Raw genomic sequence first — 26654 nt, forward strand, 5'->3', positions numbered from 1 at the left:
ATTCACATACCTTTTTTTTTTTTAATTTAGTCATGTTTTCGTCGGCTAAAATCAATAAATTTTAGTCTCATTTTATTCAAAACAGAATTGAATGTATTTTAGTCTCCTTTCGGTAGAGACATTTGTCTTTTTGATTAAAAACACATTAGATTATTTCTGATTACCATTTCAGTCAATGTGGTGTTTCACATATCTGAAATAGCAAATGTCATAATTACCTGACAAAATACCCTTGTAGAATGATTGAAGGTTTGTGTTGTTTTTCCCAGATATTTTAAACCTGCAAGGCTTCCCATCAGATACAGTTAGACAGTTAAACTAACATACAGTATCTTTAATCTGAGCCTCAGAGAGTTGATCAGACACTTAACACTGTCAGAGTGTAAATATGGTAAAATATCAGACAGGTAATATAATAGCCATATAATAATGTAATTTATTACCGCTGTCTTCTTAAACGAGCAGTTATTAAACTCAAATGTTTATGCCTTTTAGGTTCCTAGTTTGTAAGAAAAAATGTAAGTTAACTTTCTGGGCTCTGTGTTTTGTGTTTCTGTGTTTCCATATCATCCCAAATTTTCTGATTTATGGTGATAATTATTTTCTGTCCACAGTTAGAACACATATATATGTAGATGAAATATAGTCAGGCCCATAAGTAGTTTAACACTGACACAAATGTTTAGTGGTGCTTGTGTTCACCACCACAAAAGAGTTGAAATTTAATGATCAAGATGTTTTCTTGTGTTAAGATCATGATGTGCTTCTAATGCTGATGTTCATCAGTTTTGTTTTATTTGTTTTTTAAATACAAATAGTCATTTTTACTGCCAATTTTCCTGGCACAAGTCATGGAATTTCTACATAAACATTTCCATTGTATATAAAAGGTTCTTGGACTTCATTTAAATGGAGCATTTTGAAATAACACAGTCTGGTAAACTGTGTGCTAAATCTGTCTGGAGTAACTTTACAGTCACATTAGCTACATATGTGGGCTACAAGCAACTGGCATTTATTGTTTGATGGGCTTTCCCGGGATGTGGTTAGCTTGTGGTTACTTGCCATTAACGTGCACAATGTTTAATGATAGATTATAAAGGATGTGAAAAACCCGACACTCACTATGACTTTTTCCTGCATGCTTGACTGCTAAACAGAACAAAAGTTTGCTTGATTTGTTTCAGTCCAACATCTTTCACAGTGACGTTGCTGTATCGCAAATTAGCAGTAAGATATATTGTAAATGTACATCTCTTCCGAGTTATTATTTGCAACAAAAACAGTGTTTTCTAGATTTAGAAATGTTTCTTTCTCTGTAGCTTGTACAAAATATGAGAAAAATGGCAAACATAGATACAGAAATGCAGCTGTTTCTGAGCATTTTCCACCATCTTGGTTTATGTTGTTCTTGCGTGTAGCCAGCTGATGTCACGCTGCCTTACTCTCCTCTTCATTGGCTGTTGCCATGTGCTTCCCAGCATCCCTCGTACTAGTCAGAGGAAGTCCCCATGCGATCTATGATGTTGCTTTGGTTGCTACCGACTGTAGTTCATGCATGTCTTTTCGCTAATTTTTTTCCTTTCAGGGGAATAAATTTTTTATTTTTTTTTCCTCCAACAGCATGAATTTTAATCATACTGGCAATGTCATGTTATGAATTCCTTATTTAAAGGCTAAGGAATAAAATCATAGTGGTGCTAAAGAAAATTGTTTTTATGACTTAAATCTTTAAAAACCCATTGGCCGTATATCTTTAAGTAACATGACTGATGACTGGTAACGACTCTGCTTTTCTTTTTTTTTCTTTTTTTCCAGACCAGAGTGGTGGGAGGCTGTGAAGAAGGCAGTTGTCTGGGTTAACTGGGCCGACCGTCAGTACCCGTGTATCTACAGCCGGCTGGAGTTTGGGTGGAGCTGGGAGTCATCGACCCGTCAGCTGCTGGGTTATGACGATATTCCTGCCTTCTCATCTCTCAGGGATCTGAATCTGCAGAAGACTGCAGCACCTGTGCTGGTCCACTGAGCACACACACACCCACAGTAAAGTTAGAGGACAGCAAAACATTATATGCATTTATGTGTTGTTTTTGAAGATATACATGAAGTGCCTTTATAATCAGCTTATCAATTTTTGAGTGATCGTGTCTCCAAGCATGCGGATGTTCAGACAGACAGGTTTGTGGTAATTGAATGCTCTTTCTTTCACAGGTTTTTATATGTATGATAAGTGTAAGAATTTATATAATACAAATAATCTAGATTATAAAAGCCAAGTAAATGGAGTGCATTTATATAAGGCTTTTCCATCTGCATCAGACGCTCAAAGCGCTTTACAATTATGCCTCACATTCACCCCGATGTCAGGGTGCTGCCATACAAGGCGCTCACTACACACCGGGAGCAATAGGGGATTAAAGACCTTGCCCAAGGGCCCTTAGTGATTTTCCAGTCAGGCGGGGATTTGAACCCAGGATCTTCTGGTCTCAAGCCCAACACCTTAACCACTAGACCAGGGGTGGGCAATTAATTTTTACAAGGGGCCACATAGGGAACCTGAATTATGTCCAAGGGCCACACCATCGATAACTCGGCTGTCTCCCATTACAAATTTGACAAAAAATTACCTATTTAACAGCTTTTATAGGTCATTTTTATTATTGTAATAATATGTAAATATTTAAATATGCCTAAATAAACCTCTCTAATGATTTGCAACATACAAGCTTGACATTTTTAATATATGTAATAATAATCACAGACCTCATGAGGGCCAGACAGAGACATGCAAAGGGCTGCATGTGGCCCCCGGGCCGCAGTTTGCCCAGGTCTGCACTAGACCATCACCTCCCCCTAGTGGCTTCTGTGTGCGTGTGTGTGTGTGTGCGTGTAGCTTTGATTACGGAGAAACTGGGGAGAGCTGATATTTGCCATTTTGGTATGCTTATGTATTTTGGGTCAAGGATGAATGCTGTGAAAACTGAAAGTTGATAGGACAAATATTTTTGGAGAAAGGTTGTGGGATTGCTTCCTGGCTTCTCTGTGTGGAGTTTGCATGTTCTCCCTGTGTCTACATGGATTTCCTCCAGGTACTCTGGTTTCCTCCCACAATCGAAAACATGCTGCTTTCCCTGACCAAGGCAGAGTCTCTCCATCTGGAGTTGGTGCCCAGGCACCGGACTGTGGCTGCCCACTGCTCCTAGAGGTTGTCTGACTGTAATTAGGATGGGTTAAATGCAGAGGACAAGTTTCATTGTATGTACCGTATATCTACAATGACAATAAAGGCTCTATTCCATTCTGTTCTATTCTAAAAATGCCCCTGCCAACACTGTGGCTACTGGATTTATGGATTTAGTGTCTTCGTATCATGGAAGCATTTGTATGAGAAGCTAATGAAGCCGTGCAACAGTGTGAAATGGTTTATTAAAAAATACGCACAGATAGTACCAAAATTCAACCGTAGTGACATATATGTGTGTCACTATGGTTGAGCTTTGATATGCATGCACACACACACACACACACACACACACACATATATATATATATATATATATATATATATATATATACACAGTAGTAAATGAAGGTGTGATTGATTTTATTGAGTCAAACAGGTAACATTCTGGATCAGATAACAGTCAATGACACGTGTGACTGCCATGTGCTGCAATTAGTGCAGCTAATCTGCACGTGGAACCCACTAAATGGCTAATTTCCTGTTGGGGAGTGTCCTGTCACTCTTCCCTCAAGGCATTCTGGAGTTGAACAAAAGTGTTCATTACCAGGATACGAGCGCAAACACAATGATCCAGAATATCCCATAAGTGTTCTACGGGTGACCTGTCTGGTGAGATTGCTGACCAGGGAAGTGTGGCAACATTTTCCTGTGTGAGGAAATCGGTCACAGCCCTCGCCGTGTGCAGACGCACATTGTCATATAGCATGTCCACGAAGAGTTTCAGTGAGGTGTGGCATGGCAACAGATTTTTGGGGGGAGGTGATGGTCTAGTGGTTAAGGTGTTGGGCCTGAGTGGCCCAAATCCCCGCCTGACTGGAAAATCACTAAGGGCTCTTGGGCAAGGACTTTAATCCCCTATTGCTCCCGGTGTATAGTGAGCGCCTTGTATGGCAGCACCCTGACATTGGGGTGAATGTGAGGCATAATTGTAAAGTGCTATGAGCGTCTGATGCAGATGGAAAAGCGCTATATAAATGCAGTACATTTATTTCAAATTTTATCATTTGCTTTTCTAGGCCCGTCATACTCCTTCAGAAAATCACCACTTTTAAATGTTACCGACGGCGAGTCATTGCTCAAAACATGCCTCACCTCTGCACTTGACTCATATTGTCTGCTGCAGTGGAGGAGGGCGGCTCGGTTTCGCCAAGTGGCTACTTGTGCCTCTTCAAAAGTTAATTGACATGTAGTGAGATTTGCGTGTTTACATCCATGTTGAAACTGTCCATGCAACTGGACAGTTCTGGTGACATTTTTGGCCTATTCAGTGGTGACAACAAGTACTTTACTCTGAGTTGTTATTGCTTTGATTTTTTTTTTTTTTTTTTTTTCGTCTGGAGTGAAAAGATAACCTTACAAAACATTTTAAAAAAAGAGCCTCAGCTGAAAAATGTCAAAATTATGGCTCTTAAATCTACGACAAACTCGCATAACGGAACTGCATGTTCTGTTATACCTCTTATATTACAGCAGATAACTGTAAGAATAGTTCAAATCCGGTTACAAGCACCAAAATTTGACTGTGTATACCTTTTGGTACATATTGTAGAAAAATAACGTTTGCTATTTGAATTTTCAATAGGGGGGCCAAGTAGGGGTCAATTGAAGAACTGCATATGGGTTAAAAAAATGTTCCAATCATATTGAAAGTGATACCACATTATGTGTCTGAACACAAAGATTCCAAAAAGGTATAGTTTGGACTATCTATAACTGAATCTTCTGGAGTTATGGGGTAAAAACAGCAAGAATGGTGACAAAGGTCAGTTTCAGTTTGTACAGGGGTCAAAAGTTAAAGTTACTCCAGTTTTGGTAAAACATGGTGCAATTGGTTGAACTAATAGGATTAACAAATGGAATAGTTCTGACTGTGTTGAATGTTTGGTCTCCAAAGTAAAGGTCAAACAATGTCAACGTCCATTGGATTCTATGACATGTGACATATGTTACCCCGTAACATAACTAAGCATGACACATGGTGCAAACTATTCCTTTTTAAAATCCTGCTAACGCAACCAATAATTTGCATCATGTTTTACCATAACTGGAGCAACTTTAATTTTTGACCCCTGTACAAACTGAAAGTGACCTTTGTCGCCATTCTTGCTGTTTTTACTCCAGAACATTCAGTCACAGATAGTCCAAACTATACCTTTTTGGAATCTTTGTGATCAGACGCATAATGTGGTATAGCTTTCAATATGACTGGAACATTTTTTTCTCTTTACGCTTGTTAGCAACCCTGCTGGGGCAAGCTAGTGGATTTCTATGTTCTTTGAGACAAAAACAAAAAAAGCAAAATAAAATAATAAATGCAGTCAGGTGTTACAAGATAAGGCCGTGGCTCCTGGACATTTTCTGTTCTTTGCTGGCTGTGATTTTTATTACCTATTGTCACTTTTTCTGGTGCATTGTAATTAGTGTTCTAAGGCCTCGTTTCCACCAAGCATTCACATCAGCTTTGAAGTCGGCGTCGGACACAACTGGCATGTCCACACGAAATTATAATCTTGACACACATGTTTTCTGTGCTGTGACAACAGCCATGTCACATGAAAGCTGAAGGTCCACACGCCTGTTCATCAGTAGTAATAAACTATTCGTGTACTCGGCATGTGACAGAAAGTTTGTTCATCCTGCAGAAAAATGATCAATACAGGCGACACAGGGAGGCTAATTCAGGCTGTACAGAAACGACCAGCACTTTATGATAAAACCGAACGGGACCACCAACCCAGTCTCACGGCAGTTCGTGATGGCATTACGAAAAGTAAATTAAACCATGGGTTTGTGATACTGCCATGAAAATGGGGCGCTTTTCGTGATGGGGGCTCGAAATGCGGAGTGACAGGGGGGAGGGGGGTTGTTAGGGGGTTAGGGGAAGGGAGACACGTTATGGTTAGAGTTAGGAGAAGGGGAGGATTATAAATAGTTAAAAAAAACAAACCACATCACGAAATGAGGAGCTTTTCTTGGCGGGGGCATGAAAAAGTGTGCGACTGGGTTGCAGCCATAGCAACCGTGAAATTGGATGAAACCAATGGGAAGCAATAAAAGTGGAGCTTATCTCTTCCTCGTCTATTTCATTAAGCATTATTGCAACAGATTTCCCTTTCTGTGTGGAGTTTGCATGTTTTTGCCCGTGTTTGCGTTGGTTCCCTCCGGTTGCGCCGGCTTCCTCCCAAATCCAAAGTGGGTGTGAATGTGTTTGTCTGTCTGTGTGTGGCCCTGTGATAGGCTGGCGTCCTGTCCAGGGAGCACCCCATCTCATCCCTATGAATGCTGGGGAAGCCTCCAACCCCCCCCATGATCCTTATTTGGGGTAAGCAGGCATAGAAAATGGATGGATAGACCTTCGAATGCAAAATGAAACGCTAACGCATATGTTGATGCTGCCACGAAAGCTTGGTGGAGACGGGGCCTAAATGTGATTGAATACAAACACGTTTCTACAAATCCCACAGAATGCACTGTGTGTAAGCTGTCAGTTGTAAATATTGGCAGTTGAGACAAGATTTTAGACAGGGCTTTACTTTACTTTTGATTTTTGTGGTGGGTTTTGTTTGGTTGGTTTTGGAAATACTCAAGAAGGAATGGAACGTTTTTTAAATCTGATGAAATGGTGAAATAATGACGTGAAACGAGCACAAATGCACTGTGGTAAACCTTTGTGTTGTTATTTGTAAAACCAGTGTTTTGTGGCTTTATGTGCAGTCATGAGCAGAAATAAAATATCTTAAAATCATGATTGTATATTTCCTTCCAAGTCTGTGTTTACTATTTATGTAGAGATTTTTCACATTGGTCAAATGTATTTCAGAGCGGCCGAAGCTCAGGGACAAATCCTCCGGTTCATTGGTCATAATTATTTCTCTTCTAACTACAGTGTCCTGCTGTTTAAAATGTAACAAAAAAAAACATACACACAATTCAAAGTTATTACTGTTATTTATGACTGTTACATTCACATTGACTGTAGCTGATTTTAGCTGGGCATTTATAAATGAGTAAGGTATGAAGACTGCGTCAAATGAATTTTTGTATGATATTGAATAAATGCATCACTATTAAGCACATTTTCTTCAATTCCTGTAGCAATACATTTGATGGTTTTCATAGTTTTCTTGATTCACTTCTTTCCTCAGTAATTATTGACATGTATTATGTTTTGATCAAATTTGTACAAATTTCAGATCTACTGTAAATGAAGACATAAATTTGCTACTGTTAAGTCGACAATCTATCTGTTTTAATAGAAGAGAAGATTATTGTATTTGTGAATCATGCCAATTACTCAAAAGTAAATTTCAGGACACCCCCCCCCCCCCCCCCCCCAAAAAAAAAGATAAAAAGTTTGTTACATGATACCACTGTATTATTATATTGTATTTATTTTTAATATAAACTTGAAAATACTCATCCATCTGATTCAAATGGCTGCTTTGTCACATTTTTCGGACCGTTGTAGAAGTGCGTCACGGGCAGTTGGCTATTGTTACTGGATTCAGTGACAGAAATCAGATTTATATCAATATAACCAAACAAAATGTCCTTAAATGTCAATCAACAATACGAATGTGAGGGACAGACTCACTGGAAAAGCTCCATGGTTCTAATCCCACACAACCCGATTTGTCCATCTGGAGTTATCTCAGGAAGGAAAAACTGTTTTAGTTGATTTAACATAATTTTTTAAAGTAACCATTGACATATTTTTTAAGTTGACCCAACAAGTGTTTTAGAATATCCTGCTGGACATGTTTGGGGACAACAACTATAACACATAAATGTTTTATTTATTGATTGATTTATTGATGAAGCATTACAGCCAGACATGTAACTTGTCTATCCACTGTACACATATGTACATTTCTATAAGTTTGAGTAATATGATTTCAAAAGATGTGGAAACAATACATTTACAATTATTATTCCAAAGTAGTGCAATCTAAGAGTAAAATGCAAATCACATTTCAGCAACTCAATGAAAAACAAATTGATCAATATACACATTAACAGTGCATTCTAACAAATCAGCATATGAATATTTTTCAGAATTACTAGCAGTGAACTGTAACATAAAAACAGCAAAATGTTGAAGACATTTTTATGATTATTATATTAATCACAGAAGATCATATTTTTTTTATGAGGCGGCATTGAGGTTCAGTGGTTCACACTGTTGCCTCACAACAAGAAGGTCATGGGATCGCTTTCTTCCTGGTCCTCTGGAGTTTTTAATCTTCCCCCCGTGTCTGTGTGGGTTTAGTCTTGCAATCAAAAACAAAACCCCCCACAAAGAATTATTTTCTTTCAGCATTTACATCGCAGAGAAAATACTGTATAGTCAAAAATTTCAAGATGCACATAGAACATTTATTATTAAACAAACATAACAGTTACTGTTTCATGACATCTTTCACTTTATTGTTCCCTGCAAGTGCTATGTTGAAGATTGGCCAGCAGATGTCACCTATTTAATTGTATCAAATGCCTCAAAACACCATTTCAACACAATTGCTTCATATTGATTCAGTGGTTCAAAAAGCTTCGGTTTCTCCATCACTACCAGGAAGTATAGCCTTTAACCTAACAGAAAACAAAAAGAGTTCAAAATGACACAAGGAGATCAAAGTTTCTCAATAAAGCATTAACATGAGGAGACCGAAAGTTACCAAATGATATGATGGAAGAATCTGGAGACAAAGTTCTGCCCAACTCCGTCTTAAGTAGAGCCCCTTCGATGAGCCCCAGGTGTGTCGCTTCAGCAGCTGGCTGACAAGGCAGGAAACAGGGAGAAGCTGGAAAGGTCACGACGGATGGACTGCGGCCCAGACACAACAACAGACTCAGCTTCATCTGCTGACAGAAACGTTGCACCCAGCAGCAACTCCTTCCATTTATAGCAACAGACACGGAAACATCATGGCGGTTTTTAGGCCGTACCACCTCAGTGTCTACGGGGTGTCACCATTAATGTCCACCTAAAAAACACCCGGTGACCCGTATTAACTTCATGACAAAATAAAGAATATGGATGTAATATGTGAAAGTCACATTTCCATGCTAACACACCTAACGACATGCGAGGAAACAGCCTGCTTCTTCCACTTATGAACTTCTCACCATGTGTTGATTCAAAAAACTGATATGTCAGCAAGTATGCAGCACACGCCTTGTATTAATACAACAATGTTAAGCACAGCCCCATGAGTAATATTTACTCAAGGGGCTGTGCTAAAGTGCTGCGCAGAAGGCCGCACGGGAAAACATTTTTATCCTGAACGTGTAGAAGCCGGCTGCCTGCTGTAAGCTGATCTGTAGAATACCTGCAGCTGTTTCTGTGGACACGCTGTAGATAAATGTTAAAGAATAGCATGATTTGACTTGAGATTTCCGAAACAGGACCGTTTCTTAAAGAAGATCTGTAAGGAGTCATGGCTTCCCTGGGACAGACCATCTTCATCATGTAGGTCTTTGACGTTTGAATGTGGAATTGACATTTGGTGATTTGGGTCGATGCAAGAACAATTTAATTACGGCTCACTTTATCGAAAATCTTGAGGTGACGTTTCCTTACACCTGCATTGTAACGATCGAGTGTGCTCATGTTTCCCTCTGTCCACAGATTGATATCACTCATCGTCATATTCGCTCTGCTCATCATCCTCATCTTAGCCTTGGCTTTGTCAGGTAAGAGTTTGCAAAACCTTGTGACATGCTGTTGTCATTAATGATGGTGGTGGCAGGCCTGACACATGACAAGAACCTGTGTTTGCCTTGAAAACAGAGCAGTTAGTGCCTGCAGCTGATGTCAAATTGTTTGTGTGTGAGTGTGTGTGTGCGCCATTTAAGCCATGCATATTTGTCACATTTCATGCCACTTCGTCAGCTGAATTTCATCGTAACAGCATCGTGTGCATACACAAAACTGTTTGCGGACATAATTCAAAACATTTTTGTAAGGTGCATCAAAAGTTGCAAGTTTTACAGTACAAGCAAGAAATTTGTTCAATCAGAAAATGTCCGAAAATGGACCTGATTTGCTAAAGGTTTGTGTGTGTAAAAAAAAAAAAAAAAGCTAACTCCTGCAAAAAAAAAAAAAAAAAAAAAAAAAAAATGTGCATGCTGATGTACTAACAGTGTGCACTGAGGGTTGCATATGGAAGTAAATCTGTGCCGTGAGAGTTTGAATTAGAATTTTTAAGGTCGAATTTTTTAGCATCAAAATCAGAGTGTGAACTTGAATTTCTAAAGTTGAATTTGTTTAGCATCAACATATTCAGCCTCAAAAAATTCAACCTAAAAATTCAACCTAAACAAAATTCAACCTAAAAAAATTTCAACCTCAAAAATTCAACTAAAACAATTCAACCTAAAAAAAAGTCCAAAATAGAACCTCCAAATAGAAAAGAGACCTCCAAAATAGAAAAGCTTCTCCCTGCTTTTCTATTTTTTTTAAGGTTGAATTTTTTTTTTTTTTTTTTTTTTTTTTTTTTTTTGAGGTTGAAATTTTTGAGGTTAAATTTTTGAGGTTGAATTTTTTTTTAGGTTGAATTTTTTTGAGGCTGAATATTTTGATGCTAAACAAATTCAACCTTGGAAATTCAACTTCAAACTCTTATTTGGTGCTAAAAAAAAATTCAACCTTAAAAATTCAAATTCAAACTCCGACGGCACAGATTTACTTCCATAGTTGCATCTTTTCATTTAACAGGTTTGCCTTCATGAATGTGCAATTTGTGGAGTGTCCACCAGCATGTTCAACACTGTGGGCGTTGAACATGCAAGTCGGTGCATATGGCCTATAAGGTAGCTGTGTGTCTGTATGTTACACGTTTGACACCTGGGTGTGAACTTATTAAGCTTGTCAGACTGCTGTTTCAGCAACAGCAGGCAGATTAAAACAACATTCACTTTAAACATCAAGCTGATTTAAAAAGTTTGAATAGAGGTTTACATTGTGCTTGTTTTGTTAAGAACAAATGCCTCCATGCAGAACAGGTGGAGTTCTGCGCTGGTCCCAAAGTACATTTTAGTGAGACACCTGATCATTCCTGTCATTGATGTAATATAAATTCATATTCTCGTGAAGTCTGCAATAAATTTCTTAAGAATTTGTATAAATATGTGTTTCTCTATATGAGCTGAGGTGTAGTTTTTACTAGTGTGCTTTAATTGAGAGAGTGGCCACATGACAAGTTGAAAAAAATCACGTGACTCCTGGTGCCATCTTGGGTTCAAAGTAGCGTTGGCTGTTAATGTGTCTGCATGGAAATCCAGCTATTTTATTTATTTATTTGCTGAAAATGCAGAGTTGTTGTACATTTGGATGCACAAATAGACACACCAATGGCTTCAAGATGTACAGATTCCCTTCAGATCCGAACAGAAGAAAAATTTGGGAAAATAAAGTCAGCCGTGTGGAATGGAAGCGACTTCATTGTCAAAGTTTTGAGAGGTAAATTATTGTTCAGTCCCATGTACAGTAAAACTCACCTAAACTGCTGTCGTATAAACCAGATATTCGCAGTCACCGGACAAAAAAGTCCCAAAGTTTTTGTATTGTTTTCCATGTAATAAACACTGTATATAATGGATTTTGTACAACAGATTTTCACTCACATCGGAGAAAATATCCCATGTGATCGCAATGTATTTCCATTAAAAACCACGAACAGTCTGGACATGCACAGTAACAGTGCTACAAATTAAAATTCAGCTCTGACACTCACCGATTTGAGGAAAGTGGGACCGGAGTCATTTTCCCCTGATTAAAAGACTAACCGTTTATTTTTTTTACACTGTGTTCAGACTCAGACTCGCAGTCTGGATGTGCAAAGTAACAGATGTATAAATTAAAGTTCAGCTCTGACACTCGGCGATTTGAAGAAAGTGGGACCGGAGTCATTTCTGTGATTAAAAGTTTGACCATTTATTTATATTTATGTTTGAACCAAAATGGCACCATGTTCTGAGTTGACTCTACTCTCTCAATTAAGCACTCTACCTGTGTGCTGCTACACAATGCTGCAGGAACCTTAATTTCCCTGAGGGAGTCTTCCCAGGGGATCAATAAAATTTTGTCTAATCTAATCTAATTTAATTAAATACTGGAGCAGATAATGGGGAAAATTCATGCATTTGGTGGTGCAAGCACCAAATTTAGCATGTTGGTTCTGATGACATTACTTAGCATATCTGGTCAATTGCCACTTGAAAATTCAACATGGTGGCTATTTTCCAAAATGACCCATCGAAAATCAATTTTTGCATAGAAATGCTAGCATTTGATTGATTAAAATGGTATTGATGTCAAATTCCATTGAGCTATATTTTATTTGCACTTTATGGTATTATTTTGCTTATGTGCCCAATTAAAGTGAAGTATATTACATTTAATATTAATGGCTTCCACCCAGCGCATGTTTTGAACGTGTTCATTTCTTGAAACTACTGCATGTCGGTCTATAAAAAGGTGTTAAGCGTTAAATGTGTTGCATTGTAATTTTTAATATCTGCAGTCAACATGGACAAATGGAATCCGGCATGTCTGAAAGTTTACAATTTGACACCAAGATGGCACAAATCAAACCACTAAAGACATTTACATTTTTTTAAGAAAAAAAATTAGGGGTTGATTTGGTGGCCATCTTGAAATTAGGCACTATCTTGGATTTCACCGATGCTCAATGCAGAAAAGTACGGTAATTTTTTGGGCAGGTCATTTTGGTGGCCATCTTGGAAAATGGCCACCATCTTGTATTTTTTTTAAGTAGTCAATCGATCACATTTATTAAGTACTAACTTGCCAAATTTGGTGCTTGTATCAGCATTTGCTTAATTTTACTGTAAACGTGATATCATCCTCTCCACTACAAAGGAATATTCCTCCCAATTTTGATGAAAATCTGCTCAAATATTTCTTAGTAATTTTGTGCATGTACAGGCAATTAAAATACCTTGCTACACCACCGACATGCAGGGTAATAAAATCCCTCTGCATTTTCTTTCAGCATTTTTTTAAATGTGTCTACATTCCATAGGCCAGTTGTCTGTCGTGGAGAGCAATAACAGACTGCCCATCGCCAACCTCGGAAATGATCAAATCCTCAGCTGCTATATGTCGTTACCCAATGCTGCAGCTCAGGTCAGCCAAATGTCCATCACCTGGATGAAGCAGGGGCTCAGCGGGGTGGTTTACAAGTACGAACACGGAGCTCCAAACCTTCAGGTCCAAATGACGAGTTCAAAGGCAGAACTGATCTCTTCCCGAATATGATCATCAACGGCAACGCCTCCCTGCTGCTACGGTCAGTGAAAGAAAGCGATAATGGAATATACATGTGCTCGCTCAGCTCCTCTGTAGGCAAAGGGACGATCAACATCAACCTGAGGACAGCAGGTAGGATGAGCTGTCTTTCCAGTTTTACCCTCTGTTGGCTTTAGCTCTTTTAGAATGTTCAAACAAAACGTTGACAGACATGTGACTGCATCGCCGCTGGGGAATGCTCTGCGTACGTGAGTCTCAGTAATTGTTGCTAATCACGAGAGTTGGATTTGGAATGATGAACTCCCACCAGCGTTTGCTCGTGATCATGTCCCACACAGTTCGACAAAATTAAAAGTTCTGGAACTGGGTCATATCAGTGTTGGAGGTGCTTTTGAATTGACTTGGGTTGACTTGATGGTCTAAGATGAATTGGTGGAGTCTAAAGAGGCCGCTGTAAAGTTTGGCAAATTCTACTTCTCGTGCGTCTGTGACTTTGCCGATCTCACATCATTTGCCTGTTTCATAGCAGATACAGTGAGAGTTTTTTAAAATGCATTTATTCTTGTTTTATTGAAAACTTTGAGAATACTGTAAGGTGAGATTCCATATTGTCTGGATGGCAAAAATAAATGTTAACAATAAAAATATAACCAACAAGAATCTTCTGAACTAAACTGTTTTACAGCTTTTTGCTGGAATTTGAAACTTTATGTTAATCACATGTTTTTAAAAGTATGTAAATTAGGTCCTGATGGGGTGAGAAGAGAAATGTTTTGGGTCTGGAGTTTTCTGAATAACATAGCCCATGAACGTCAGACCTGCCTCAGGCCATTTACAGAAGAGTATCATCATCACGGGGACGTTCCGTGTTTTTGACTTTCTGCTGCACCGAACGAAGTCCGACTGCATTTCTCACTGACAGGCACTGTGAGAATTCCAGCAAGTCGTTGCACAATTTGGGAGCTTGTTCATATTTCCAGACTGTTAAGCATTTTAAAGGTATTAAACCACTACCCTTATCCACACCATAAACCACTTAAGAGAAAATAATTGTCCCCCACCATGAAAAAAGTGGAACCACTGAAATGGACTCTGTGTGTCCGTCTGTCAGTGTGTCACGTTTTGACAGCCCTAGATTTCCCTTTTGCCCCTTTCTGAGACATTACTTATCTGCATCTTATTGTAAATGGACACAAATGTGACAGCTAATCATATGATATTGACCCAGATCTCCAAGGTCATCTGCGATAACGGGCGACAAAGACATCCACTGTCTCACCCCCAAAATACTACTTTTTCTTTCAAAATATCAATTCTACAGCTTATGTTTGTATTAAACGCTTACAGAAAATCATGCACCTAACTCTCTTTAGCACACTACATTTGGCCTTGAATCTCTGGGTCAAGGTCAAACATGCAAATGGGTAAAAAACAATTAGGAATATTTGGGTATATTTTGTCTTCTCAGCACCAAATTTATCTTACAAAGCCTAAATTTGCATTGAACACTTATAATAAATCATCCCAGCTACCTTGAGCCAATGGCATTTGACCTTGCACAATAGGGTCAAGGTCACACATGAAAATTAATGGAAAACTACTCAAGCTTGTATTATTTGGCCTTTTCCACTCATTTTTCAGTGTCCCCTGTCAGGACAAGCAGGAGCATTGAAATGGACTCCCATGTGTCCGGCCGTGCTTATTTGTTTCTTTTGTCACTATGCCGTATCAGCATAATAGGGTCAAGGTCACGCATGAAAATTAATGGAAAACTACTGAATCTTACATTATTTGGCCTTTTTCCACTCATTTTTCACTGCTCCCTGTCAGGACAAGGGGGACGGGGGGCATTGAAATGGACTCCCCTTCATCCGTCCGTGCTTATTTGTTTCTTTTGTCACTATGTCGTATCAGCATAATAGGGTCAAGGTCACGCATGAAAATTAATGGAAAACTACTCAATCTTATATTATTTGGCCTTTTTCCACTCATTTTTCACTGCTCCCTGTCAGGACAAGGGGGACGGGGGGCATTGAAATGGACTCCCCTTCATCCGTCCGTGCTTATTTGTTTCTTTTGTCACTATGTCGTATCAGCATAATAGGGTCAAGGTCACGCATGAAAATTAATGGAAAACTACTCAATCTTATATTATTTGGCCTTTTTCCACTCATTTTTCACTGCTCCCTGTCAGGACAAGGGGGAGGGGGGGCATTGAAATGGACTCCCCTGCAACCGTCCGTGCTTATTTGTTTCTTTTGTCACTATGCCGTATCAGCATAATAGGCGGGGGACCTCAGCGTATTGGCTTATGATGATGTTACTAGCTGTCAGCATTGAGTCTAGTTCTGACTCCAGAAGTGCACAGTGACCTCAGAGTTTGTGTCCTACTGTTTGGAACATTTAGACAGTAAGTAACTGTCAGTCAGTATTTTGACTATGATGATCTGTTTTTGATTATTTTGTCATGGATGCAGCTCCTACGCATGAGTTCATGGTGGAAAGAATTAAGAGCACATGCAAAGAAAAAACACATACCGGACAGTTATTTATCTGCACATTGAAATCTACAGTCTTAAATCACAGCCATTGGCACACTGTAATTTAATTACTCTTCATATTCATAGATACATTGATGGCAAGGAGCCACATTTTCTAACAATATGTGGACGCTGTACACTGAAGAGATGCCATTAAAAACATTCATCATTTCAACACTCAAACGGCTCTTTGCCATCTGTTAATGTTAATTTAAAAAAAATCATACTTCTCTACATTAAAATTTCTTAAATGATGCTCTTTAAACTCACAATGTCTACAACATGACAATTGCAAAAAGTACTTTGTAAGAAAAATTAAAATGATCATAATATATAAACATGCATGTATAGTAGTGTTCAGAACAATAGTAGTGCTATGTGACTAAAAAGATTCATCCAGGTTTTGAGTATATTTCTTATTGTTACATGGGAAACAAGGTACCAGTAGATTCAGTAGATTCTCACAAATCCAACAAGACCAAGCATTCATGATATGCACACTCTTAAGGCTATGAAATTGGGCTATTAGTAAAAAAAAAAGTAGAAAAGGGGGTGTTCACAATAATAGTAGCATCTGCTGTTGATGCTACAAACTCAAAACTATTATGTTCAAACTGCTTTTTAGCAATCCTGTGAATCACTAAACTAGTATTAGTTGTATAACCACAGTTTTTCATGATTTCTTCACATCTGCGAGACATTAATTTTGTTGGTTTGGAACCAAGATTTTGCTCGTTTACTAGTGTGCTTGGGGTCATTGTCTTGTTGAAACACCCATTTCAAGGGCATGTCCTCTTCAGCATAAGGCAACATGACCTCTTCAAGTATTTTGACATATCCAAACTGATCCATGATACCTGGTATGCGATATATAGGCCCAACACCATAGTAGGAGAAACATGCCCATATCATGATGCTTGCACCACCATGCTTCACTGTCTTCACTGTGAACTGTGGCTTGAATTCAGAGTTTGGGGGTCGTCTCACAAACTGTGTGCGGCCCTTGGACCCAAAAAGAACAATTTTATTCTCATCAGTCCACAAAATATTCCTCCATTTCTCTTTAGGCCAGCTGATGTGTTCTTTGGCAAATTGTAACCTCTTCTGCACGTCTTTTATTTAACAGAGGGACTTTGCAGGTGATTCTTGCACATGAATTAGCTTCACACAGGCGTCTTCTAACTGTCACAGCACTTACAGGTAACTCCAGACGGTCTTTGATCATCCTGGAGCTGATCAATGGTTGAGCCTTTGCCATTCTGGTTATTCTTCTATCCATTTTGATGGTTGTTTTCCATTTTCTTCCATGCGTCTCTGGTTTTTTGTCCATTTTAAAGCATTGGAGATCATTGTAGATGAACAACCTATAATTTTTTGCACCTGCGTATAGGTTTTCCCCCTCTCCAATCAACTTTTTAATCAAACTATGCTGTTCTTCTGAACAATGTCTTGAACGTCCCATTTTCCTCAGGCTTTCAAAGAGAAAAGCATGTTCAACAGGTGCTGGCTTCATCCTTAATAGGGGACACCTGATTCACACCTGTTTGTTCCACAAAATTGACAAACTCACTGACTGAATGTCACACTACTATTATTGTGACACCCCCTTTTCTACTTTTTTTTTTACTAATAGTCCAATTTCATAGCCTTAAGAGTGTGCATATCATGAATGCTTGGTCTTGTTGGATTTGTGAGACTCTACTGAATCTACTGGTACCTTGTTTCACATGTAACAATAAGAAATATACTCAAAACCTGGATTAATCTTTTTAGTCACATAACACTACTATTATCCGAACACTACTGTATGTGCATTGACAGCTGAATAGAGGACGTGCACATTTGGGGAAAATTACGTACCATTTGAGTACAGGCGTCTTATAACATTAGAACATACATATGGAAAATTGACCGATGAATGCAGGTGTTAATTCCCCAAATGGGAGCGTGTCAGACTCACGTACTCGCAGCATTTTCAGAAAGACGTACAGTCGTGTGTCTGTAGCCACAGCCTCGTTGAAAGTGGAATCAGTCTCACTATAAGTACTTATTGTGGCAATTTGTGTTTTATTTGTACAAAGGATTTCCAAAATGTAACATTTCAGAAAACATTTTAATCCAGAAAAGACAAATAACTGTAACTTCTGTCATTCTTAATCATGATTGGATACCAATGTTGCCACAGTTACTTTGAAAAGTTACTTTATTATTTACTTTTTAGTTACATTTTACAGTTACTTTATACAGTTACTTCATTAGCAGCTGCAGACAACTTGTTGGCAGCTGCTGAATGTAACTAATGAAATAATTACTTTGCTTAAGTACTTAATCTTGAAAATAACCAAGTTAGATTACTAGTTGCCTAATAAGGTAACTAGTAATCTAACTAGGTTACTCTTAAGATTGACTAATCAGCAAAGTAACTAATGGTAAATAGACTGCATTTATATAGCACTTTTCCATCCATCCGTCCATTAGACGCTTAAAGTGCTTTACAATAATGCCTCACATTCATCCCAATGTCAGGCTGCTGCCATGCAACTCGGGGATTAAGGGTCTTGCCCAAGGGCCCTTAGTGATTTCCCGGTCAGGCTGGGACCTGGTCTCAAGTCCAACACTTTAACCACTAGACCATCACCTCCCCTCCAGGAAGTGTGGACAGGAATTTTAAATTTAGAAGGTTTAACCTTTCACACTGAAACTCAGTTACATCTGTTCCAGTTTAAAGTTTCTTTTATTCTAAAAAGATTCTCGATTTGTGGATTTGGAACTTCCTGTCTAATAAAATCAGATCTTGCCTGAAGACCAATTTTCACCAGAAGATGGCTCAAAACATGTGACCAGAGGTCAAGTGTTTGGTGATGGATTGTGCAAAAACTCAACGGCATGAAGAAGGTCACGTGACCCACAGAGGCACCAACACAAACATGAAACAATCACCAGGAAGGACGCTAGAAACATTTCAGCAGCTCCACAGCCTGGAAAACATCCTGAATGTGGCTCCAGGTTTAGTTTCACCACCACACTTGTTATCAGAAGGAACTAACAGTTTGGACAAAGAGGACACAGAGCTGAGGGTTGATTGTTAGCATAACGACAGCAGTTCATCTTCACTGTTCTCCATCTTGCCTATGACCTCCAGGCAGGCATCAGAGATCACAGCAGTGTGGACCATCCCACAGGGTTCACAAAGACCATCCCTGGATCCTCGACCACTGTTGCCATAGTGACAGTGTAACCCATGGCTTGTTGTGGAGGACGGGTATGACTCCAGCAGAAGTCACCGGCTCTCGCTAACCAGCGAAAAGGAAGAGGCTGAGTCTGAATCAGAAACTGGGATGAGAAGTTCCACATCTTCTACCTCTCTGCTTCCCCGTTGTTCTGCTCCCTCTGCTTGATCTCTTACAGTCTACAGTTGTCGGAGCAGGCTGTGGTTTGGGTGGGTGGATTCTGGTGGGTGGGAGGATTAATAAATGGAATAGTTTGACTGTGTTGAATTCTTGGTCTCCAAAGTAAAGGTCAAAAAGGTCGACATCCATTGGATTCTATGACATGTGATATATGTTACCCCGTAACATGATGACTAAGCATGACAGAGGGTGCAAACTAATCCTTTTTAAAATGCTATTAACTCAACCAATAATTTGCATCACCAAAATTGGAGCAACTTTAAGTTTTGACCCCTGTACAAACTGAAACTGACCTTTGTCACCATTTTTGCTGTTTTTACCCCATAACTCCAAAACATTCAGTAGATAGATGGTCCAAACTATACCTTTTTGGAATCTTTATGATCAGACAAATAATGTGGTATAGTTCAACATGATCGGAGCATTTTTAATTTTTGACCCCTGTGTAATTCTTTATTGACCCCTTTAGCTCATTAGAGCTCAGCTCCAGCACGGCTCTGTATCTGAAAATAAACATTAGTTAATTTAGAATATGTGTACCAAATTTCATGCTTTTATCACAAACTGAACGATTGTTATGGAAATTTTAGCTAAGCTGTACCACTACTGCTCCAGAGCGCTCTTGACCTCACACTGGGGTGACAGTTCATCTTTCAGTAGGACAATAAGCACACAGCCAAGATATCAAAGGAGTGGCTTCAGCACAACTCTGTGAATGTTATCTCTCGAGAGATCTGAAAATGTCTGTGCACCGACGCTCCCCATCCAACCTGATGGAGCTTGAGAGGTGCTGCAAAGAGGAATGGACAAAACTGTTTGGGGCATCATATTCAAGAAGACTTGAGACTGTAATTGCTGCCAAAGGTGCATCAACAAAGCATTTTTATTTTTAATAAATTCGCCAAAAGAAAGTTTTCTTGTTGTCATTATGGGGTTCTGTGAGTAGAATTTTGAGGGGAAAACATTTTGGAATAAGGCTGTAACATAGCAAAATGTGAAAAAAGTGAAGCACTGTGAATACTGTATCTGTGTGTGTGATGACCAACTTATTACTAAAACTTATTTATCTTTTGCATTTTGCACATTTTGGCAATTTCTCACTGTGTTGATTATTGATTATTTGTCTCACTTCAGCCTATACACCACCTCAGTTTATGGTCAAAAACAACAGCTTGGTTGCTGAGGCAGCAAGATGGTTCCCCAAACCAGCTGTGAACTGGACACAATTTGGAGGACGTGTCCTAAGTGCAACCACAAGCTTCACATCAAACTCTGCAGGAATATTCACTGTAATCAGCACGCTAACGCCATTTAATGTGACCGATAGCTACACCTGCAAGATTGACAATTCTCTGGTGGCTTCTGTCTCTGCGGTAACTGTATCAGGTATGTTACTGTCACACCTTCAGGCAACATTTTTACAATGTAAAATCACCGGCCACTTTATTAGGGTTTAAAAGGGTCGGACCTCCTTTTTCCTTCAGAACTGCTTTCATTCTTCATGGCATAGATTCAGCAAAGTGTCGGAAACATTCCTCATACGCTCGTCACACTCGAGGCCTATGATCCTGAATGCCGCTCCAATGAAAAGTCGACTGCCATTCGGGCAAAGTCGGGGTGCATTCGAAAACCTCTGACGGCTATCTGAGTGTAATCCATGCACTTGGGCACGTTCACACAGCCAGCCCGGATGTAGAGCACATGCACTCAACTGTCGAGGTGCTTTCAAGGTGGAAAAAGCTCAAACGGCAATCGAAGAGCAGACTGATTGCAGTCTGACTGCGTTCTAAAAGTTCTGACGGCATCAAAACAGCATTTGAAACAGTCTGATTGAATTTGAGGGTATTTCGTAATGGTCAGGCACATCAAATCCTGCCGGTGCATCCCGAGTGCACATAGTTAGGGTTATGGTTAAAAACAGTTACTGAAACTTAACTACGTCACAAAAATGTCACACATTTTGTGACAGTATCATGAAAAAAACATGAGACTGGGCTAAGCAGGCAGGGGAAAAGACAAACGTGCAAGAACCAGTATCATTACTGCATGGGTTGACTGTCAAGCTGGTGATGAGGAGATGCAAATCAAGGGCAGATATACCACCAGCTCATTAGGAGATGTGCTTGCTGCACAGATGCCCTGTGGAGGTCCCACATGCATGAACTCACAACATACACAGGTGGCAAAACAAATCAAACAAGAGCAATCAGAGATTTCTGTGTCCGCCAGTCCGGATCCAGATCACCTTCAAAATTCAGTGGAGTCTTCCATGCCCTAACATCTATCTGTGGTGCAAATTTAGCGAGAATCCGTGAAGTGGTTTTAAAGAAATCCTTCAAAGTCCATATAAAGGGAAATCTTAATCCAGAATCTGGATCTGGATCACTCCCAAAATTCAGTGGAGTCTTCCATGCACTAACATCTATCTGTGGTGCAAATTTAGCAAGAATCCGTAAAGTAGTTTTGACGTAATCCTTCAAAGCGTACATAAAGTGATATCTTGATCCAGAATCCGGATGCGGATTCAGATCACCTCCAAAATTCAGTGGAGTCTTCCATGCCCTAATATGTATCTGTGTTGAAAATATGTTGAGAATCCATGAAGCAGTTCTGATGTAATCCTTCAAAGCCTATATAAAGTGAATCTTGATCCAGAATCCGGATCCAGATCAACTCCAAAAATGAATGGAGTCTTCCATGACCTAATTTGTATCTGTGTTGAAAATATGTTGAGAATCCATGAAGCAGTTTTGATGTAATCCTTCAAAGCCTATATAAAGTGAATCTTGATCCAGAATCCGGATGCGGATTCAGATCACCTCCGAAATTCAGTGGAGTCTTCCATGCCCTAATATGCATCTGTGTTGAAAATATGTTGAGAATCCATGAAGCAGTTTTGATGTAATCCTTCAAAGCCTATATAAAGTGAATCTTGATCCAGAATCCGGATCCAGATCAACTCCAAAAATGAATGGAGTCTTCCATGACCTATTTGTATCTGTGTTGAAAATATGTTGAGAATCCATGAAGCGTTTTGATGTAATCCTTCAAAGCCTATATAAAGTGAATCTTGATCCAGAATCCGGATGCGGATTCAGATCACCTCCAAAATTCAGTGGAGTCTTCCATGCCCTAATATGCATCTGTGTTGAAAATATGTTGAGAATCCATGAAGCAGTTTTGATGGAATCCTTCAAAGCCTATATAAAGTGAATCTTGATCCAGAATCCGTATCCAGATCAACTCCAAAAATGAATGGAGTCTTCCATGACCTAATTTGTATCTGTGTTGAAAATATGTTGAGAATCCATGAAGCAGTTTTGATGTAATCCTTCAAAGCCTATATAAAGTGAATCTTGATCCAGAATCCGGATGCGGATTCAGATCACCTCCAAAATTCAGTGGAGTCTTCCATGCCCTAATATGCATCTGTGTTGAAAATATGTTGAGAATCCATGAAGCAGTTTTTGATGTAATCCTTCAAAGCCTATATAAAGTGAATCTTATCCAGAATCCGTATCCAGATCAACTCCAAAAATTAATGGAGTCTTCCATGGCCTAATATCTATTTGTGATGCAAATTTAGTGAGAATCTGTGAAGTGGTTTCGACAAAATACTTCAAAGTCCATATAAATGGAAATCTTGATCCAGAATAAGGATCTGGACCCGGATCACCTCCAAAATTCACTGGAGTCTTCCATGCCCTAATATCTATCTGTGGTGCAAATCTGGTGAGAATCCATGAAGTAGTTTTGGCGTAATCCTTCAAAGCCTATATAAAGTGAATCTTGATCCAGAATCCGGATCCAGATCAACTCCAAAATTTAAGGGAGTCTTCCATGACCTAATTTGTATCTGTGTTGAAAATTTTGTCAAAATCAGGATTACATCAAAATCCGTTTTGATGTAATCCTGCAAACAGACAGACAAATAAATAAACGCAGATGATTTTATTACGTCCTTGGTGGACGTAACAAGCCATCTATGACATGAACCAAGACCTGGTAATTTGTAGCCTTGAGGCATTGAACCATTTTCATCAGGGCTTCCATATCCATGGAGACTGATATGGTCCTTCCTTGTAACCAGGCCTGTCTCAGTGAAGATCACCCATGACAGGAGTCCCTGCTTCTGTACAAGTACAAAGTGTCTCTTATCAACGTATTACACCCTGCATCCAGATTAGTACAGGTTCTAAAGTGCCACAAATGGTTTGAAGAAAGCATGAAACTTCTCCCACTCAATCTTTAGGTTATAATTAACATTTAAGGAGTGGATGCCAGTTAATATACAAATTAAGTAGGCGTGGCATCTGATTTTCAAATTGGCCACCAAAAGAAACTGAATGGTGGTTGGCTCTCACTGCGGTATTGTATCACTTCCTGTTCCGGAGCACAGCGGTGTTTTTCTGTATCTGTTAGCTGTTTAATCTGCGCAGTTAGATTGATCTAGTTATCTAGATTACGATTTGTTTCCCAGTGTAATCTTTACGTGCCTTAACTAAAGCACTCCTTCTGCTGAATCACCTCTAAATTATTTACACATTATTCACTTTGCGTGTTTTTAGGAATCCGCTAGCTTAGCGTAGCTACTAGCTCTTAGCCGATTTAGCATGGCGGCTTCTCCTGTCTCTCCCGCACTTTCTGCTCTGGGTGTGAAATGTTTAGTTATTCCTCGGCCTCCTTTAGCAGTAATGGTACTTGTAATAAGTGTAGCTTATTCGTAGCTTTGGAGGCCAGGCTGGGCGAATTGGAGACTCGGCTCCGCACCGTGGAAATTCTACAGCTAGCCAGGCCCCTGTAGTCGGTGCGGACCAAGGTAGCTTAGCCGCCGTTAGTTCCCCTCTGGCAGATCCCGAGCAGCCGGGAAAGCAGGCTGACTGGGTGACTGTGAGGAGGAAGCGTAGCCCTAAACAGAAGCCCCGTGTACACCGCCAACCCGTTCACATTTCTAACCGTTTTTCCCCCTCGACGACCACACCCGCCGAGGATCAAACTCTGGTTATTGGCGGACTCTGTTTGAGAAATGTGAAGTTAGCAACACCAGCAACCATAGTCAATTGTCTTCCGGGGCCAGAGCAGGCGACCATTGAAGGAAATTTGAAACGGCTGGTTAAGGCTAAGCGTAACTTTGGTAAGATTGTAATTCACGTCGGCAGTAATGACACCCGGTTACGCCAATCGGAGGTCACTAAAATTAACATTAAATCGGTGTGTAACTTTGCAAAAACAATGTCGGACTCTGTAGTTTCTCTGGGCCCCTCCCCAATCAGACCGGGAGTGACATGTTTAGCCGCATGTTCTCCTTGAATTGCTGGCTTCTGAGTGGTTGTCCAAAAAATGAGGTGGGCTTCATAGATAATTGGCAAGCTTCTGGGGAAACCTGGTCTTGTAGGAGAGACGGCTCCATCCCACTTTGGATGGAGCAGCTCTCATTTCTAGAAATCTGGCTAATTTTCTTAAATCCTCCAAACCGTGACTATCCAGGGTTGGGGACCAGGAAGCAGAGTTGTAGTCTTACACACCTCTCTGCAGCTTCTCTCCCCCTGCCATCCCCTCATTACCCCATCCCCGTAGAGACGGTGCCTGCTCCCAGACTACCAATAACCCAGCAAAAATCTATTTAAGCATAAAAATTCAAAAGAAAAAATAATATAGCACCTTCAACTGCACCACAGACTAAAACAGTTAAATTGGTCTATTAAACATTAGGTCTCTCCTTCTAAGTCCCTGTTGGTAAATGATATAATATTGATCAACATATTGATTTATTCTGCCTAACAGAAACCTGGTTACAGCAGGATGAATATGTAGTTTAAATGAGTCAACAACCCGAGTCCACACTAACTGTCAGAATGCTCGTAGCACGGGCCGAGGTGGAGGATTAGCAGCATCTTCCATTCCAGCTTATTATTAATCAAAACCCAGACAGAGCTTTAATTCATTTGAAAGCTTGTCTCTTAGTCTTGTCCATCCAAATTGAAGTCCCAAAAACCAGTTTTATTTGTTATTATCTATCGTCCACCTGGTCGTTACTGTGAGTTTCTCTGTGAATTTTCAGACCTTTTGTCTGACTTAGTGCTTAGCTCAGATAAGATAATTATAGTGGCGATTTTAACATCCACACAGATGCTGAGAATGACAGCCTCAACACTGCATTTAATCTATTATTAGACTCTATTGGCTTTGCTCAAAAGTAAATGAGTCCACCCACCACTTTAATCATATCTTAGATCTTGTTCTGACTTATGGTATGGAAATAGAAGACTTAACAGTATTCCCTGAAACTCCCTTCTGTCTGATCATTTTTTATAAACATTTACATTTACTCTGATGGACTACCCAGCAGTAGGGAATAAGTTTCATTACACTAGAGTCTTTCAGAAAGCACTGTAACTAGGTTTAAGGATATGATTCCTTCTTTATGTTCTCTAATGCCATATAATAACACAGTGCAGAGTAGCTACCTAAACTCTGTAAGGGAGATAGAGTATCTCGTCAATAGTTTTACATCCTCATTGAGACAGCTTTGGATGCTGTAGCTCCTCTGAAAAAGAGAGCTTTAAATCAGAAGTGCCTGACCTCCGTGGTATAACTCTCAAACCGTAGCTTAAAGCAGATAACCCGTAAGTTGGAGAGGAAATGGCGTCTCACTAATTTAGAAGATCTTCACTTAGCCTGGAAAAAGAGTCTGTTGCTCTATAAAAAAGCCCTCCGTAAAGCTAGGACATCTTTCTACTCATCACTAATTGAAGAAAATAAGAACAACCCCAGGTTTCTTTTCAGCACTGTAGCCAGGCTGACAAAGAGTCAGAGCTCTATTGAGCTGAGTATTCCATTAACTTTAACTAGTAATGAGTTCATGACTTTCTTTGCTAACAAAATTTAACTATTAGAGAAAAAATTACTCATAACCATCCCAAAGACGTATCGTTATCTTTGGCTGCTTTCAGTGATGCCGGTATTTGGTTAGACTCTTCTCTCCGATTGTTCTGTCTGAGTTATTTTCATTAGTTACTTCATCCAAACCATCAACATGTTTATAGACCCCATTCTACCAGGCTGCTCAAGGAAGCCCTACCATTATTTATGCTTCGATCTTAATATGATCAATCTATCTTGTTAGTTGGCTATGTACCACAGGCTTTTAAGGTGGCAGTAATTAAACCATTACTTAAAAAGCCATC

General features: G+C 39.5%; 2 protein-coding genes across 2 annotated transcripts in view; both read left to right on the forward strand.

The window, feature by feature from the left end:
• Window positions 1-2091, forward strand: part of parp4 (poly (ADP-ribose) polymerase family, member 4) — a 65113-nt gene extending 63022 nt beyond the window's left edge. Inside the window, exon 33 of the mRNA XM_034186077.1 lies at window positions 1819-2091. Coding sequence (XP_034041968.1) covers window positions 1819-2026 — 208 coding nt within the window. The 3' untranslated portion in view covers window positions 2027-2091. The remainder of the gene's footprint in view (window positions 1-1818) is intronic.
• Window positions 2092-9580: 7489 nt separating this feature from the next.
• Window positions 9581-20924, forward strand: vtcn1 (V-set domain containing T cell activation inhibitor 1). Its single transcript, XM_034186078.1, is given in 5 exon segments — window positions 9581-9713; window positions 9873-9937; window positions 13291-13476; window positions 13479-13649; window positions 20602-20924. Coding segments are annotated over 5 exon segments (777 nt in total). The 5' UTR covers window positions 9581-9681.
• Window positions 20925-26654: the final 5730 nt, after the last annotated feature.

Source organism: Thalassophryne amazonica, chromosome 14 (assembly GCF_902500255.1).
Source record: "Thalassophryne amazonica chromosome 14, fThaAma1.1, whole genome shotgun sequence".
Taxonomy (NCBI): domain Eukaryota; kingdom Metazoa; phylum Chordata; class Actinopteri; order Batrachoidiformes; family Batrachoididae; genus Thalassophryne; species Thalassophryne amazonica.